Source organism: Dendrobates tinctorius, unplaced genomic scaffold (genome assembly GCF_039654945.1).
Source record: "Dendrobates tinctorius isolate UK_male_01 unplaced genomic scaffold, ASM3965494v1 ptg000285l, whole genome shotgun sequence".
Classification (NCBI taxonomy): domain Eukaryota; kingdom Metazoa; phylum Chordata; class Amphibia; order Anura; family Dendrobatidae; genus Dendrobates; species Dendrobates tinctorius.
The window spans coordinates 2,654,223-2,672,227 of record NW_027361952.1 but is presented as its reverse complement, the minus strand read 5'-3'; the positions used below and the strand labels follow the sequence as shown (position 1 = coordinate 2,672,227).

General features: G+C 41.5%; 1 protein-coding gene across 1 annotated transcript in view; it reads right to left on the bottom strand.

Annotated features, from left to right (window-relative positions):
- Positions 1-18,005, bottom strand: part of LOC141072657 (chondroitin sulfate proteoglycan 4-like) — a 58,980-nt gene that overhangs the window by 7,681 nt on the left and 33,294 nt on the right. The window contains exons 4-7 of the mRNA XM_073559957.1: positions 10,291-10,761; positions 8,239-8,415; positions 5,255-5,453; positions 2,180-2,311 (exon numbers count right to left, since the gene is read on the bottom strand). Coding sequence (XP_073416058.1) covers positions 2,180-2,311; positions 5,255-5,453; positions 8,239-8,415; positions 10,291-10,761 — 979 coding nt within the window. The remainder of the gene's footprint in view (positions 1-2,179; positions 2,312-5,254; positions 5,454-8,238; positions 8,416-10,290; positions 10,762-18,005) is intronic.

Genomic DNA, 18,005 nt, shown 5'->3' with positions numbered 1-18,005 from the left:
AACAGATGAAAATTCTTCGCAATTATCAAGACACACTCAATAAAGGAGTGGTTCTGCAGGTGGGGACCACAGACCACATCTCAGTACCAATGCTTTCTGGCTGATGTTTTGGTCATTTTTGAATGTTGGTGCTTTCTGGCTGATGTTTTGGTCATTTTTGAATGTTGGTGCTTTCACACTTGTGGTAGCATGAGACGGACTCTACAACCCACACAAGTGGCTCAGGTAGTGCAGCTCATCCAGGATGGCACATCAATGCGAGCTGTGGCAAGGTTTGCTGTGTCTGTCTGCGTAGTGTCCAGAGGATGGAGGCTCTACCTGGAGTCAGGCCAGTACACCAGGAGACGTGGAGGGGGCCGTAGGAGGGCAACAACCCAGCAGCACGACCGCTACCTCCGTCTTTGTAAAAGGAGGAACACTGCCAGAGCCCTGCAAAATGACCTCCAGCAGGCCACAAATGTGCATGTGTCTGCACTAATGGTTAGAAACCGACTCCATGAGGATGGTCTGAGTGCCTGATGTCCACAGATGGGGGTTGTGCTCATAGCCCAACACCGTGCAGAACACTTGGCATTTGCCACAGAACACCAGGATTGGCAAATTCGCCACTGGCGCCCCGTGCTCTTCACAGATGAAAGCAGGTTCACACTGAGTACATGTGACAGACGTGATAGAGTCTGGAGATGCCGTGAAGAGCGATCTGCTGCCTGCAACATTCTTCAGCATGACTGGTTTGGCAGTGGGTCAGTAATGGTGTGGGGTGGCATTTCTTTGGAGGGATCCACAGTCCTCCATGTGCTCGCCAGAGGTAGCCTTACTGCCATTAGGTACCGAGATGAGATCCTCAGAACCCTTGTGAGACCATATGCTGGTGCGGTTGGCCCTGGGTTTCTCCTAATGCAGGACAATGCCAGACCTCATGTGGCTGGAGTGTGTCAGCAGTTCCTGCAAGATGAAGGCATTGAAGCTATGGACTGGCCCGCCCATTCCCCACATCTGAATCCGATTGAGCACATCTGATCATGTCTCGCTCCATCCACCAACGTCACGTTGCACCACAGACTGTCCAGGAGTTGGTGGATGCTTTAGTCCAGGTCTGGGAGGAGATTCCTCAGGAGACCATCCGCCGCCTCATCAGGAGCATGCCCAGGCATTGTAGGGAGGTGATACAGGCACGTGGAGGCCACACACACTACTGAGCATCTTTTCCTTGTCATGAGGCATTTCCACTGAAGTTGGATCAGCCTGTAATTTGATTTTCCACTTTGATTTTGAGTATCATTCCAAATCCAGACCTCCATGGGATATTCATTTTGATTTACATTGATAATTGTTATGTTTTATTGTTCTGAACACATTCCACTATGCAATGAATAAAAATTTGCAACTGAAATATTTCATTCAGAGATATCTATGATGTGGTATTTTAGTGTTCCCTTTATTTTTTTGAGCATTGTATATATACAGACATATATATGTATGTATATATATACACACATATTTATCTTTGATCCACCCTATAACTGGGGCAGGTATATCAGTGTTAGTTACAGAGCAAATTCTGCCTTCTACCTGCATAGCAGAGCTGATCTGCATTTGTTACTGCCCAGCAGCTTTTGCTCGCTCACCATTCACCTCTCTGGCCCCTTCGCTACTTCTAATCACCCGTCCAGACCTACCACATCTTATGATCCCTCGCCACCTCCAATTTTGGATCTTTGGGCCTCTTACACTGTACAGGGCTTATAACTGTCATGGCGCCCGGGACGGTTCTGCGCATGCGAGCAGGAAGGTCACAGCGCATGTAGTGATGTCATGACACCATTGACCTCCCAGGTACCATGACAGCCATGACCACAGATGGACCGGAGAGATGAGAGAAGGGCGAGTATAAGTACTTTTTACATATTAAGTTTGTTATGCTACTGGGTTTGGAGAGACCGCAGAACATAAGGGACTTTGAATAACTTCTCCGCAAATCAAAATTCCCTGACAAAAAAAAATTGGGGGAATCGAATTTTGTTTGATCCACTCCTCTTTACACAGGACTCGTTCATAATAATGGATTGTCTGCTGCTTTTGATACACAGTACAATAAAATGTAGGCTCTCTTTCCTTAAAATGTCATCATTCCTATGTTAGTACCACACGCTCTAGGCTTCTGCAGCCCAACACATACCTGGAAACACACCCAACCCTTTATTAATTTCCATGTTGATGACAAGGGTCCTTGCGGTGATACTGAAAATTTGCCTAGGTGCAAAGTTCACGCCGTCTGTAACCTGGAAGTTGAGACCTCCAGACATGGAGCCTGAAAAAAAAGAAAAGAAAAGATGAGGTATCGGTTGCCCGTATCTAATAGTGGCTGACCATAAAACGGCTTTTCTAATTGAGGTCAATTTAACTGAAATAAAAACATTGGGGGCGATTCACAAAGCTACAAGCAACAGAAATGCAGCTTAATCTAACAAGCCGTCTTTCTTGTTTTACGCAACATTTATTATGAGTTTTACATGTATTTAGGTTTATTAGGTGCTCTAGATACAATTTAGACAGGGTGGGCAATGGTTTGAGAAAGGGGAGGCCAATATTGTGATTCCATGAGCCAAAATGTGACAGGACTTTGTCGTCCAAAGTACCGTAAATAAAATTAACACATGGCCTAAAGTTTCACCAGTCTTAGAATGCACCAGATTTATCAGCAGTGTAAAAGTTAGGTAGCTTTAATAAATGTGCCCCAATGTGTACTTATAAATCACCATCCACAAAAATTATTCTCATGATAATGACCATTTACTTAGCTAATTACCTAGTATTTATCTGCACAACAAAAAATAAAATAAAAAAAACTGATAAAAAAATAAAAACATAAAACAAAACCACAAATTCACACAAGTACTCTTTCAGCAGCAGAAAGTCTGAAATGTTTTGTATAACCTTGAGTTTGGAGACTTCTTCCATCTCCAGAAGGGATTGTCCTGGTCTGCTGTCAGCTGATTCCCCTTTCTTCGTTCTAAAAACGCTCAGGCTCAGATTCATCATTTGCTGTGTTTAAAGTTTCTTTTCTTTATAAGCTCTTGCCATTCACTGATTTTTTTCAAAGTAGTGGACTTCAATTTTTGTGCAAAGTAAAAAAATGATCATTATTTGTGTCCTCAACCTTATTTGCGACTGGAGAGAGGGGACTGGAATACGTTTGTGCAAAAAAAGTACGACTTTTGAAAAAGTCTCGAAAGATAAATTATGGAAACATATCTGGGAGCCCGAAACCTCTACTACAGTGGCAATGTAAAATACACAAAAAAAACATAAAAATGAAAATGATGAATATGGCAGAAACAAAAAACAGGCCCAAAACTAGAAAAAAAAAAAAAGTGCAAAAGCAATGATGAATTGGCCTTTGAGAATCTGCAACTGCATCCCTCTCCTCCAATTTTTGTGTATTATTATTACTATAGCACCATTTATTCCATGGCGCTTTACATGTGAGGAGAGGTATACATAATAAAAACAAGTACAGTAATCTTAAACGATACAAGTCACGACTAGTACAGGATGAGAGAGGACCCTGCCAGCGAGAGCTCACATTCTACAATGAGTGAGGATACAGTAGGCGAGGGTAGAGCTGATCGTGCAGTGGTTTGGTCGATCGGTGGTTACTGCAGGTTGTAGGCTTGTCGGAAGAGGCAGGTCTTTAGGTTCTTTTTGAAGGTTTCGATGGTAGGCGAGAGTCTGATATGTTGTGGTAGAGAGTTCCAGAGTGGGGGGATGCACGGGAGAAATCTTGTATGCGATTGTGGGAAGAGGAGATAAGCGGGGAGTAGAGAAGATCTTTTGAGGATCGGAGGTTGCATGTAGGTAAGTACTGGGAGACAAGGTCACAGACATATGGTGGAGACAGGTTGTGGATAGCTTTGTATGCCATGGCTAGAGTTTTTAACTGGAGTCTTTGGGTAATGGGGAGCCAGTGCAGGGATTGACAGAGGGGAGAGGTCGGGGATTAGTCAAGCAGCAGAGTTTAGAATAGATTGGAGGGATGCGAGAATGTTAGAGGGGAGGCCATAGAGCAGGAGGTTGCAGTAGTCAAGGCGGGAGATGATGAGGGCATGGATTAGGGTTGCAGATTCATGGTTGAGGAATGTACGGATCCATGAAATGTTTTTGAGTTGAAGTCGGCAGGAAGTGGAAATGGCTTGAATATGTGGTTTGAAAGTGAGATCAGTGTCAAGGATTACCCCAGGGATGCAAGCTTGTGGGACTGGGGAGAGTGGGCAGCCATTTACTTTAATGGATAGGTCTGTTAGGGGGGTCGAGTTAGATGGGGAAAGATGATGAATTCTGATTTGTCCATATTAAGTTTTACAAATCTAGCGGACAAGGAGGATGAAATAGCAGACAGACATTGTGGGATTCTGGTTAATAGTGAGGTGATATATGGTCCAGAGATGTAGATCTGTGTGTCACCAGCATAGAGGAGATACTGAAAGCCGTGAGATTCCATGAGCTGTCCAAGGCCGAAGGTGTAAATGGAGAAGAGCGGGGGCCCTAGGACTGAACCTTGCGGGACTCCGACAGATAGGGGGCGAGGTGAGAAGGTGGTTTGCGAGTGGGAGACGCTGAATGTCCGATCTGTTAGGTATGATGAGATCCAAGATAGGGCAAAGTCTGTGATGACAAGAGATGAGAGGGTCTGTAGTAATAGGGAGTGGTCCACGGTGTTAAAGGCAGAGGACAGGTCCAGGAGGAGGAGGACAGTAGTGTCGCTTAGCCTTGGTTGTTAATTGGTCATTGGTGACCTTAGGGCAGTTTCAGTGGAGTGGTGCGGCCGGAAACCAGATTGTAAGCGGTCGAAGAGGGAGCAAGAAGAGAGGTGGGCACACAGTTCAAGATGTATGCCATTTTCCACTAGATGGTTATAGACCATTTACAGACAAGAGGAATATTCTGCTTTCCCTTAATAGCGTATAGTACTAAGTTTCATAAGGTTACAAAATAATACTGATTTATGTAGAAGACATAATGCTGAGGAAGAGTTGAACTATTTTTATCTGCGATATTTGATGTTGTTTTAAAATGGTCATTCATGGTAGCGGTCTCAAATTAATATCTCAGTATGTGCTGTGCCCTGTTGACACACTGGGACCTATTACATTGTGCTAAGGTAAAGCCTAGCAGACTACCTGGTGAAAATTCTTTGTTAATAAAAAAAAAAAAAAAAAAGTGATCTGGACATCTAAACACCATGATGGCTTACCACTGTGCACAAACACCAAGTGACCATCACTTATGTGCTGCTGAGTAAAATTCAGAATGCTTTTATCCGGATGAGATTTGAGGGCTAGATGACCATTGCTTGGTGGTGTAATGGAGAAGACAAGATCCTCAGGGGAGGAGTCCTTATCTTCAGCCGACAGATCATTGGTTGTCACTTCAGTCACTGAGCCAACCCACACCTAGAAGACAAAATAAGCAAGTCTAACTACTTACTCGATGTTGTATATAGGAAAGTAATCAACTTTTATACACAACTGCTAATTAGGTTAAATGAGATTTGTACACTGCTAAAATGTACATTGATTTAACCCATATTTATCCATCTGTGATAACAGAAGAATGTCGTTTTTGAGTTTTAATTGTTTCCACTTCTTTTTTCAAGAGTCATACCTTTATTTTTTTGATGAGTAATTGGAGGACTTGCTTTTTGCAGGATAAGAGAGTTGTAGTTTTAAATGACACCATTCATTTTATTATAAAAAAAGGGGAAAAAACTATTCCGCCATTGAATGTCATAAAATCCTAACCCTAAAAAAACATAGTGCAGTAAAAATGACGTGGCAACATTATTCTTCAGATTAGTACAATTGGGCTATGTGCACATAGTTTTTGAAGAGTTCTTGGAGCAGAAACTCAAATCCTCCACCAAACCTCAAAACTCCTCAGATACTGTAGACTCTGTGCACATAACCTTACAGCAATTCCAAATTTGTAGCTTTTTTATGTGATAGTGGATACAAATAAAATTGGATTGTGTCACCATCTTCCAAAACCAATAAGTTTATTAATGTTTCCGTTGATGGATCTGAATGAAAGCCTGTTTTTATGTACGGAAAGCTGAAGTTTTTTATTAATACCATCTTTGTATGTATCATCTATGTATCTATTATGCAATAAAATTATTTTATTATAATAATAGCCATTTTTTTGGGGGGTGCGGTTTCTGAAAAATGGCGATTCAATTTGTTCTTTCTTTATGGGATTTACCTTATAGATGCTACTGCACAGGCGCCGGTGGCACCATCTTGGAGGAGGAATTTTTTTTTTTCTCCAGCAAGATGGCGCCACCATCCTTGATAGCTGCTGCTGTGCAGGGGGCGCCATTTTCAAATGGATTTTTTTTGGGGGGGGAATATCAAGATAACCTAAAACATATTAATGATACATACAGTACATATTCGATTATGCTGCGGCTGGTGCCTGCCTGCAGAAGGGTTATTTTATTTTCTTAATATGTACAGTATATATAATACTCATTATGTTAACTAGGGGGCAGACACTGAGGGAAAAGCCATACAGATGAATAGCTATTCAGAGCACCACATGAAGACCCCCACAGGCCACCCCGGGGCACGAGCATATCATTAACTGAAAACTGAAAATAAAGATTAAACAACAAGCACAAGATGGATTTCATCAACCAAGGTATCATTGTAATCAGCATAATGGCGCCGACCTGACACTGTCTGTAGGTTACTGAGCACTATCCTGCTGACAGGTTCCCTTTAAATATTTTTTAAAACTTTTTTTATTTTTAACTTAAATTTTTTTAACTCTCCCTAGAAGACTTGAACCTGCAATCATTTGTACTACACACTACAATACGTTAAATACATACTGTAGTATTGCAGTATATAGCAAAAATCAAAGTTTCTTAAAAAGCCCAGCCTGCAAGACACAGGTACTGGCTGTATACCACAGATCGCACCTACGCTGTGTGGAGTGGGTACAGCTCCATAATTAGGCAATTGTAGAAGACTCCTGCTTTACACATAGTGACCACTTAGGCCACATATCATTTTTCAGTACAGCCATTGGTGAGATGAAGCTAGAATCACAGAATGTTAGCGCTGGAAGGGACCTCCAGGGTCATCGTGTGCAACCCCCTGCTCAATGCAGGATTCAGCTAAACCATGTCAGACAGATGTCTATCCAGCCTCTGTTTGAAGTCTTCCATTGAAGGAGAACTCACCACCTCTCGTGGCAGCCTGTTCCACTCATTGATCACCTTCGCTGTCAAATTTTTTTTCTAATATCTAATCTGTATCTTCTTCCTTTTAGTTTCATTCCATTGCTTTTCGTGTTTCCATGTGCAACTGTGAATAATGATGATCCCTCTACACGGTGACATCACTTCAGATATTTGTAGACAGCTATTAAGTCTCCTCTCAGCCTTCTTTTTGCAAGCTAAGCATTCCCAGATCCTTTAATTGTTCCACATAGGACATACTCTGCAGTCCGCTCACCATCCTGGTTGCTCTTCTCTGAACTTGCTCCACTTTCTTTTATGTCTTTTTTAAAATATGGTGCCCAGAACTAGTATTCCAGATGAGGCCTGACCAAGGAGGAGTGGATGGGGATAATTACGTCTTATGAACTAGACTATGCTTCTCTTAATGCATCCTTTTTTGCTGCTGCATTACACTGTTGACTCATGCGCAGTCTGTGATCTATTAGCATACCCAAGTCTGTTGCTTAATTATATTCCTCCCATTCTGTAGATGTAATTTTCATTTATCTTGCCCAGATAAACAGGCCTTCAATGTCTGATCACCTTCTATAATCCCATTGATCACTAAAACGAATTGTCAGCTATGCTAGGAAACTACCCTGCCACTGTGATGTAACTTGGTCCGGTTTCGCTAATCTTTTTACCATTTGCTTCATAGACGGCCACTAACTATAATAGGACGAGCATGCCCCCTCCAAAAAGTAAAATATTACTTGAAATGGACCCTAAATGATAAGACACTGATGGCATGTACAGGTGAAAAGTCACTGATCTCTGTGCCGAGACGATAACATGAATTTAATAAGCAGACATTCCTGTTGTGACCAGAGCATAGAAAAAAAAGACACAAATTGATATATTTCATCTTATCAATCCCTCATCACAGGTTGTCCGTATGATTATGGTGGCAAAAAAAAAAAAACAAAAAACACACACCATGAAAATATCCTTACCCGAAAAATCTTATTAACCGTAATAACTGGGAATTCATCATTCACAGGAGTGATGGTGACAAATATTGTCTGCGGGAGACTTTGCTTGGAAAGCTCCGTACTGTTCACAATGATGGTAAAGTTGTCCTGCGAGGTCTCACCATCATCGTGGACGTAATAAATCAGTTCTTGCTCCATCTTGAAAAATTAAACATAATCAGTTTTACATATTATTGGTAGAATTCGCTGTGACATCAGAATTAATAAGTGGCTTTATGTATGAATAACTGTGAGACAATTCTGCTCATATCACACCGGAATCCAGAGAAAAAAAAAATAAAGAGATGAAGTGATGAAGGAGCACAGTGACAACGAGAAGTGTCGCATCCAATAGTCATAGTCAAACCTCATTGGTACATAATTCCTTGATTTCGGCACAAACAAATAAGATGACAGAGAAACTTAAAATGTATATCAATGAAGACTATTTTTTTTTTAAAGTGTCTCCACCAGTATTCTATCACCAGATTTCACAATACAAACTACATAAATTATTAAACACTTCTTGCACCCAATGAGACTTGTGTACTAATTTTGATATTCTTTGTCAGAATGGCAATTGAAAGTCTCCTCCCGCCGAGCATGATGGACAACTCCTCAGCGTCCTTCTCCACTGCTGTTAAATCTCCACCCACCTTGCCTGATTTACAGCTCCTCATTGTCCCTCCTCCCTGTTGAGATATCACACAGCTCAGTACAAGCTGCAGTAAGTCAGTCAGGTTGGACAGGTGGGGGCTGAATACATCAGTTTCAGTTGAGTGATGCGGTTGGAAGCCAGATTGTAACTGGTCAAAGAGGGAGCAGGAGGAGAGGTGGGAGGACAGTTAAAGATGGACATGCTGTTCCAGTAGTTTTGAGGCAGGGAGAAGTGATATTGGGCGATAGCTAGACCCAGAGGATGGGTCAAGGGAGGGCTTTTTGAGGATGGGTGTGATTGAGGCATGTTTGAAGGAAGAGGGGAAGACACCATTTGTAAGTGAAAAATTGAAGAGATGTATTAGGGTTGGGATGAAGACTGTGGCGAGGTTAGGGATGAGGTAGGACGGGAGTGGGTCAAGCGTGCTAGTGGTGAGATGTGATCTTGACAAAAGGGTGAAGAGCTGATCTTCTGTCATGGTGGTGAAGCTGGATTTGGAAGAACAGGGCTTAGCAGTTAAGAGGAGGGGCATTGGGGGCTGCAGGCCAAAGCTTTCTCTAATGTTATTGATCTTCTGCTTAAAGAAAGAGGTAAAGCCATCAGCAGAAATGAGAGGAGAGGGAGAAGGTGCTGGGGGATGGAGTATTGAAAAGCTGTTTAGGGTTGTGAGACGGAGGATAAGAGAGTTGTAAGGTAAGTTTGTTTTGCGGCAGTGAGCGTGGACTTGAAGCTGGCGAGTGACTGCTTGTATGCGAAGAACGGAATCTCTTCCATCTTAGCGCAGCAATCCTGGAACCCTGTCTCAGTCCTTTAGTCAGGTTGGTCAGCCAGGGTTGCCTGTTGATTGTACGAGTTTTGTTTTGCGTGAGGGGGGAGGCCGAATCAAGTGTTGCTGTTATTGTGGTGTTAAAGTGGCAGCAGCATCTGTGTCATGTAAAGAAGCTATGTCTGTAAGAGGGGGGAAGGGACTCAGAGAGTGAGTGTAAATTGAGGTGTTTGAGATTCCTGCGAGGGTGAGTGAGTTTGTGGAGTGGGGCTTGCGCACTAGGAGAGGAGAGGGAAGAGAATGTCAGTAGGTTGTGGTCAGACAAGGGGGGGGGGTTATTTAGTGAGATTAGTTGCACTGACCATTGCAGCAGTATGTACAGATCAGGGTGGAGAGTGGTTTACTCAGTGGGTTTATGAATTAAAAATGCTTATTAGTAGGTCAATATTATATTTTGGCCTCATAAATAGATGCAATCTAACAGTAGGCCCTCGGATGAACAAAAAAATACCTTTTTTTTAAATTATCTAATTATCCTACAAACATTTTTTACATTAAGTATCCCCCCAACTCCATCACCAAAACAAATTGCAAACTAAAAACATTTTACCTGTTTTTTGGAAAATCTTGATAACTTTACCCCAGGAAATCTAGTATTTTGCAAATAACCATTTTGAGGTCTTTCCAAAAGAACAAAGTCAAAATTGAGATCTTGAAAGTGTTTATTCACAACACGTAGATAATCTGGGGTCAAGGCTTTGGATGCTCCTTCCCTCACAGTAATATTCTGGATTTCCAGTGGAATAAGGATTGGAATTATATCAACAGACACTGTAATCCCACTAATTTCTCGTACGCCGTTTGTGACGTCCAACGTAAAGTTGTCCTGTAGTTGGCCAGATGCAGTCTGCACATACTGAACGTTTCCTCGGTTAATATCTTGCTGGGTGAAGGTTGTAATGGATTTTGGATCATCGGGAAAAAGTCCTTGGGTGGATTCAAATCGACGGATGTATCCATGTGACGGACTGGTCACTACAGTGAACATAATCTCGCTGGGCACGTTATCTTCGTGGATGACCTAAAATAAGTCATGCAAAATGTGAGAAATCCCACCTAGGCTAGGACACGCTGTAAAAAAACAAAACACAGCCAAAATACAAACATAAAAGATGATACAAAAAAAAAAAAAATCTAAATAAATGTTCTTTAATAGTTCTTTAAGAAGAACAAACATGGCCAAAATGATAACTTAAACATTCAAATTAAAAAGGGGTTTATAATATATTTAGTACAGTAAGATTCACAGTTACTCACAATTTACTTGAAAGATTTTCATCATGTCTACTATACTTCCATTAAAAAGGAGCAAGTGCATCATCACATTTTTATATTCGATTCCGATCTAATAGACGTCTCAAGATATAGTTTATATTCAAAAATCTGTTTCATATACTATTTAAGGGGAGATACATTTTAACCAAATAAAACAGTGCCCCAGAAAAAGCTAAACAGATGGGGTGAAACTTCCTATAAACTCTGCTGTCCTTAAAGTCACATAGTCATAGCCGAAAGCATTGGCACCCTTAAATTGTTACAGAAATATTTATCCCAGAGAATTATTGCAATTAAATATGTTTTGTTATATACATACAAGTTTATTTCATTTGTGTGTATTGGAACAACATAAATAAAGAGAAAAAAAGGCAAACTGGACATAATTTCACACAAAACTTGAAAAATGGGCCAGACAAAATTGTTGGCACCCTTGACTTAATATTTAGTTGCACACACTTTGTAATAAATAACTGCAATCACTTCCTATAACCATCAAAAAGCTTCTTACACCTCACAACTGGAATTTTGGACCACTCTTCTTTTGTAAACTGCTCCAGGTCTCTCATATTTGAAGGCGCCTTCTCCCAACAGCAATTTTAAGATCTCTCCACAAGTGTTCAATCGGATTTAGATCCGGACTAATTGCTGGCCACTTCAGAACTCTCCTGTGCTTTTCTTGAATCCATTTCTGGGTGCTTCTTGAAGTAAATTTGTGATCATGGTCCTGCTGGAAGACCCCTAACCTAGGATGCAAAGCCAGCTTTCTAACACTGGGCACTACATTGCGACCCAAAAGCCTTTGGCAATCTTCAGATTTCATGATGCTTTGCACAGTCAAGGCACCTAATGCCAGAGGCATCAAATCAACTCCAAAACATTTTTGAACCCCACCATGTTTGACTGTAGGTACTGTGTTCTTTTTATTGTAGGCTTCATTCCATTTTCGGTAAACAGCAGAATGATGTGCTTTACCAAAAAGCGCTATCTTTGTCTCATTTGTCAACAAGATGCTTTCCCAGAAGGACTTTGGCTTACTTGTGTACATAGTATGAATATCTTGTGAAATACATCTCATGAACACACTCTAAAAGGTAGTATTTAAATCAACAATCAAAGACGGGACCTATTAAGGGAAAAATCGCATGTAACAAAAACCAAGAAAAAATATATGACCAAAATCCAAATATACTAAACTAGAAAAATATTTATTGAAATACACAAATACAAAGAGAAAGGAAGTTATCCTTAAAGGCACATGCTGACAAAAGACGTGCCATGGATCAATGCATACATATACCATAGGGGATATAGGCAGTACATAAAATGGAGATTAGCAATACAATATGCAATAGGGTATATGCGCCAACGTGGTATTGTATCATAGATATAATAATACCATCCCTATTACTGTGCCAACCAACAAAAAGTTAATAAGTGTGCTGTAAGACATCCCGCAACCCCTAAGTGATCATATAGAGCGCCAATTACCTCAAATGATAATGGGGGCAGGAGCTAGATCCAGGAGCGTCACCCCGACGTGCGTTTCGGCTGAGAAGCCTTTCTCAAGGGGCATGTGCCTTTAAGGGTAACTTCCCTTCTCTTTATCAAGAAAAAAGAGGGGGAGAAGCCAGCGCTGCTTGTGGTCAGAACGTAATACATAAAGTGTGAAAACACACATTGGTTTCTATCTGTATTCAAAAATGAGACATTTAGCAAAAAATTGATCAATTGTTTGAGCTACCCCGCCACGTCAAGGCAGTCTCGCATGGGGAGTCCCACGCTACGTTTTTTATGTTCGCTGTGCCATTGCGGCCTCCTAAATGTATAAAAGCAAGACCTCATTACATGCACACTGTACCTCAAGCATTTCAAAATCGTTCCTATGGCACCAGAGGACAAGCGCAGATAAAGGTTAGCCAGGTCCATGCAGACATTTCAGGTCCAACCTCCACACTGCCTGACCAGCACCACAGATAAAGGACGATCCAGGCCCAGATACAGGTGCGTAATCAAATAAAGCCTAGGGCAGGGCAGGGCCGCTGTTAATGTGAACAGCAGCCTAGATCAATCACTAAGAAAACAGAAAGAATAGCGTACATGACCCAGCGCGCACGGCTACAGTGGTGGTCAGCCACAAAACCAATATCAAGAAAAAAGAGGGGGAGAAGCCAGCGCTGCTTGTGGTCAGAACGTAATACATAAAGTGTGAAAACACACATTGGTTTCTATCTGTATTCAAAAATGAGACATTTAGCAAAAAATTGATCAATTGTTTGAGCTACCCCGCCACGTCAAGGCAGTCTCGCATGGGGAGTCCCACTCTACGTTTTTTATGTTCGCTGTGCCATTGCGGCCTCCTAAATGTATAAAAGCAAGACCTCATTACATGCACACTGTACCTCAAGCATTTCAAAATCGTTCCTATGGCACCAGAGGACAAGCGCAGATAAAGGTTAGCCAGGTCCATGCAGACATTTCAGGTCCAACCTCCACACTGCCTGACCAGCACCACAGATAAAGGACGATCCAGGCCCAGATACAGGTGCGTAATCAAATAAAGCCTAGGGCAGGGCAGGGCCGCTGTTAATGTGAACAGCAGCCTAGATCAATCACTAAGAAAACAGAAAGAATAGCGTACATGACCCAGCGCGCACGGCTACAGTGGTGGTCAGCCACAAAACCAATATCAAGAAAAAAGAGGGGGAGAAGCCAGCGCTGCTTGTGGTCAGAACGTAATACATAAAGTGTGAAAACACACATTGGTTTCTATCTGTATTCAAAAATGAGACATTTAGCAAAAAATTGATCAATTAGTTTTGTGGCTGACCACCACTGTAGCCGTGCGCGCTGGGTCATGTACGCCATTCTTTCTGTTTTCTCAGTGATTGATCTAGGCTGCTGTTCACATCAAACGGCAGCCCTGCCCTGCCCTAGGCTTTATTTGATTACGCACCTGTATCTGGGCCTGGATCGTCCTTTATCATGTGGTGCTGGACAGGCAGTGTGGAGGTTGGACCTGAAATGTCTGCATGGACCTGGCTAATCTTTATCTGCGCTTGTCCTCTCTGGTGCCATAGGAGCGATTCTGAAATGCTTGAGGTACAGTGTGCATGTAATGAGGTCTTGCTTTTATACATTTAGGAGGCCGTAATGGCACAGCGAATATAAAAAACGTAGAGTAGGACTCCCCATACGAGACTGCCTTGACGTGGCGGGGTAACTCAAACAATTGATCAATTTTTTGCTAAATGTCTCATTTTTGAATACAGATTGAAACCTATGTGTGTTTTCACACTTCTTGTATTACGTTCTGACCACAAGCAGCGCTGGCTTCTCCCCCTCTTTTTTCTTGATATTGGTTTTGTGGCTGACCACCACTGTAGCCGTGCGCGCTGGGTCATGTACGCCATTCTTTCTGTTTTCTCAGTGATTGATCTAGGCTGCTGTTCACATCAAACGGCAGCCCTGCCCTGCCCTAGGCTTTATTTGATTACGCACCTGTATCTGGGCCTGGATCGTCCTTTATCATGTGGTGCTGGACAGGCAGTGTGGAGGTTGGACCTGAAATGTCTGCATGGACCTGGCTAATCTTTATCTGCGCTTGTCCTCTCTGGTGCCATAGGAGCGATTCTGAAATGCTTGAGGTACAGTGTGCATGTAATGAGGTCTTGCTTTTATACATTTAGGAGGCCGTAATGGCACAGCGAATATAAAAAACGTAGAGTAGGACTCCCCATACGAGACTGCCTTGACGTGGCGGGGTAGCTCAAACAATTGATCAATTTTTTGCTAAATGTCTCATTTTTGAATACAGATTGAAACCTATGTGTGTTTTCACACTTCTTGTATTACGTTCTGACCACAAGCAGCGCTGGCTTCTCCCCCTCTTTTTCCCTTCTCTTTGTATTTGTGTATTTCAATAAATATTTTTCTAGTTTAGTATATCTGGATTTTGGTCGTATATTTTTTCTTGGTTTTTGTTACGTGTGTACATGTTGGCAAACTGCAGTCTAGCTTTTTTATTTCTCTGCGTCAGCAGTGGGGTCCTCCTGGGTCTCCTGCCATAAGGTTTCATTTTATTCAAATGTCGACAGATAGTTCGCAGTGACACTGATGCTCCAAGCCTGCAGGACAGCTTGAATTTCTTTGGAACTTGATTGGGGCTGCTTATCCACCATCTGGATTATCCTGCGTTGCAACCCTTCATCAATTTGTAAACTTAACGGGCTGGATGGTGGAACCACTGTGCCGTGTGCAACAGAAACCCTAGAGGAGAGTAACTAGGTGCCTCACCATGTCCAACCTAGGATACACAGCTGATGACGGACACCATGATCCGAGGAGAGACGAAGGAGATGGAACTACACTAGGACAGACCTTGGATGGGTGGCAGCTGAACCCCAAGGGACTGCAGGCAGGATGGTGGACTGGGCAAGTCCAGACAGACTCGGCTGGAACAGGAGCTGGCACAATGGACACACGGACTGGTACTAGCGGACACAACAATGCAAACATTGAGTCGGTTTCTCCCTTTTGAATCTGGTTTTAGGTGTGATTTTTATATTGCCCACACCTGTTACTTGCCACTAGTGAGTTTGAATGAGCATCACATTCTTAAAACAAAGTTGTTAACTCTTAATTTTGGAAAGGTGCAAACAATTTTGCTGGGCCCATTTTGTGGTTCTGTGAAATTATTTTCATTTTTCCCTTTTTCTGTTTTTTTGTGTTGTTCCAATACACACAAAAGGATATACAATGTGTAAAAAATTAATGTGTAGTTGCAATAATTTTCTGGGAGAAATACTTCATTTTTTGGAACAATTTCAAAGATGTCAACACTTTTGGCCATGACTGATTAACCCCTTAAGGACCAAGCCACTTTGTAGGTTAATGATCAGGCCTTAATTTTGAAATCTGACCACTGTCACTTTATGTTGTTATAACTCTGGAACGCTTCAACGGATCCCACTGATTCTCAGACTGTTTTTTTTCTTGAAATATTGTACTTCATGTTAGTTGTAAAAGTTCTTCGATATAACTTGCGTTTATTTATGAAAAAATGGAAATATGGCGAAAATTGCTAATATTTAGCAATTTTCAAACTTTTAATTTTTATGCCGTTAAAGCAGAGCGATATGGCACACAAAATACTTAATAAATAACATTTTCCATATGTCTACTTAACATCAGCACAATTTTGGAAGCAAAATATTTTTTGTTAGGGAGTTAAAAGGGTTAAAATTTGACCAGCGATTTCTCATTTTTTCAACAAAATTTACAAAATCATTTTTTAGGGATCACCTCACATTTGAAGTCACTTTGAGGAGTCAATACGACAGAAAATACCAAAAAGTGACACCATTCTAAAAACTGCACCCCTCAAGGTGCTCAAAACCACAGTAAAGAAATTTATTAACCCTTCAGGTGCTTCACAAGAATTGAAGCTATGTGGAAGGAAAAAATGAACATTTAACTTTTTTTCGGACACAATTTTTTTTATTTTGTCAAGGGAATCAGGAGAAAATGAACCACAATATTTGTTGTGGAATTTCTCCTGAGTAAAACGATATCCCATGTGTGGAGGAAGACCACTCTTTAGGTGCACGGCAGGGCCCGGAAGGGAAGGAGCGCCGTTTGAGGTTTTGAAAGTAAAATTGGATGAAATCAAGAGCGGACGTCATGTCGCGTTTGGAGAGCTCCTGATGTACGTAAACAGTGGGAACCCCCCACAAGTGACCCCATTTTGGAAACTAGACCCCCCAGGGAACTTATCTAGATGTGTAGTGAGAACTTTGAACCCCCAAGGGCTTCACAGAAGTTTATAACGTATTGCTGTAAAATTAAAAAATCATATTTTTTCCACAAAGATGATCTTTTCACCCCCAATTTTTATTTTCCCAAGGGAAACAGGACCCTAAAAGTTATTGTGTAATTTGTCCTGAGTATGCTGATACCCCACAAGTGGGGGCAAACCACTGTTTGGGCGCATGGCAGAGCTCGGAAGGGAAGGAGCGCCGTTTGACTTTTTCAACGCAGAATTGGCTGGAATTGAGATCGGACGCCATGTCGTGTTTAGAGAGCCCCTGATGCGCCTAAACAGTGGAAACCCCCCAATTCTAACTCCAACTATAACCCCAACACACGCCTAACCCTAACAACAAACCTAACCCTAACACACCCCTAACCCTAACTTTAGCCCCAACCCTAATGGGAAGGTGGGAATAAATACATTTTTTAAATTTTATTATTTTTCCCCTAACTAAGGGGGTGATAAAGGGGGTATGATTTTCTATTTATAGGGGTTTTTTATAGCGGGTCTTTATGTTTGGCTGTCACACGCTAAAAGACGCTTTATCACCACATTTTGAGAGCTATAATTTTTCCATATTCTGGCCCACAGTCATGTGAGGGCTTGTTTTTTTGCGGGACGAGTTGACGTCTTTATTGGTACCATTTTAGGGTACCTGACATTTTTTGATCTCTTTCTATTACTATTTTTGTGGAGGCAGAATGAACAAAAACCAGCAATTAAGGAATTGCTTTGTTTTTTTTTTTTTGTCTCCGTTCTGCGTGTGGTAAATTTGATAAGGCAGTTCTATTGTTCGGGTTAGTACGATGACAGCAATACTTCAGTTATATCTTTTTTTATGTTTTGGAGCTTTTATACAATAAAAACTTTTATAGAAAAAAGAATTATTTTTGCACCACTTTATTCTGAGAGCTATAACTTTTTATTTTTCTGCTGATGGAGGTGTATGGTGGCTTGTTTTTTGCGGGACAAGATGGCGCTTTCAGTGATAGTATTTTTATTTATATTTGTCTTTTTGATCACGTTTTGTTGCACTTTTCCCAAGCGGGATAATGATAAAGCATAATTTTCTACTTTTTTTGTGTTTTTTTTTTTACTGCGTTCACTGAATGGGGTTAACTAGTGTGATACTTTTATAGATCGGATTTTTACGGACGCGGCGATACCAAACGTGAACT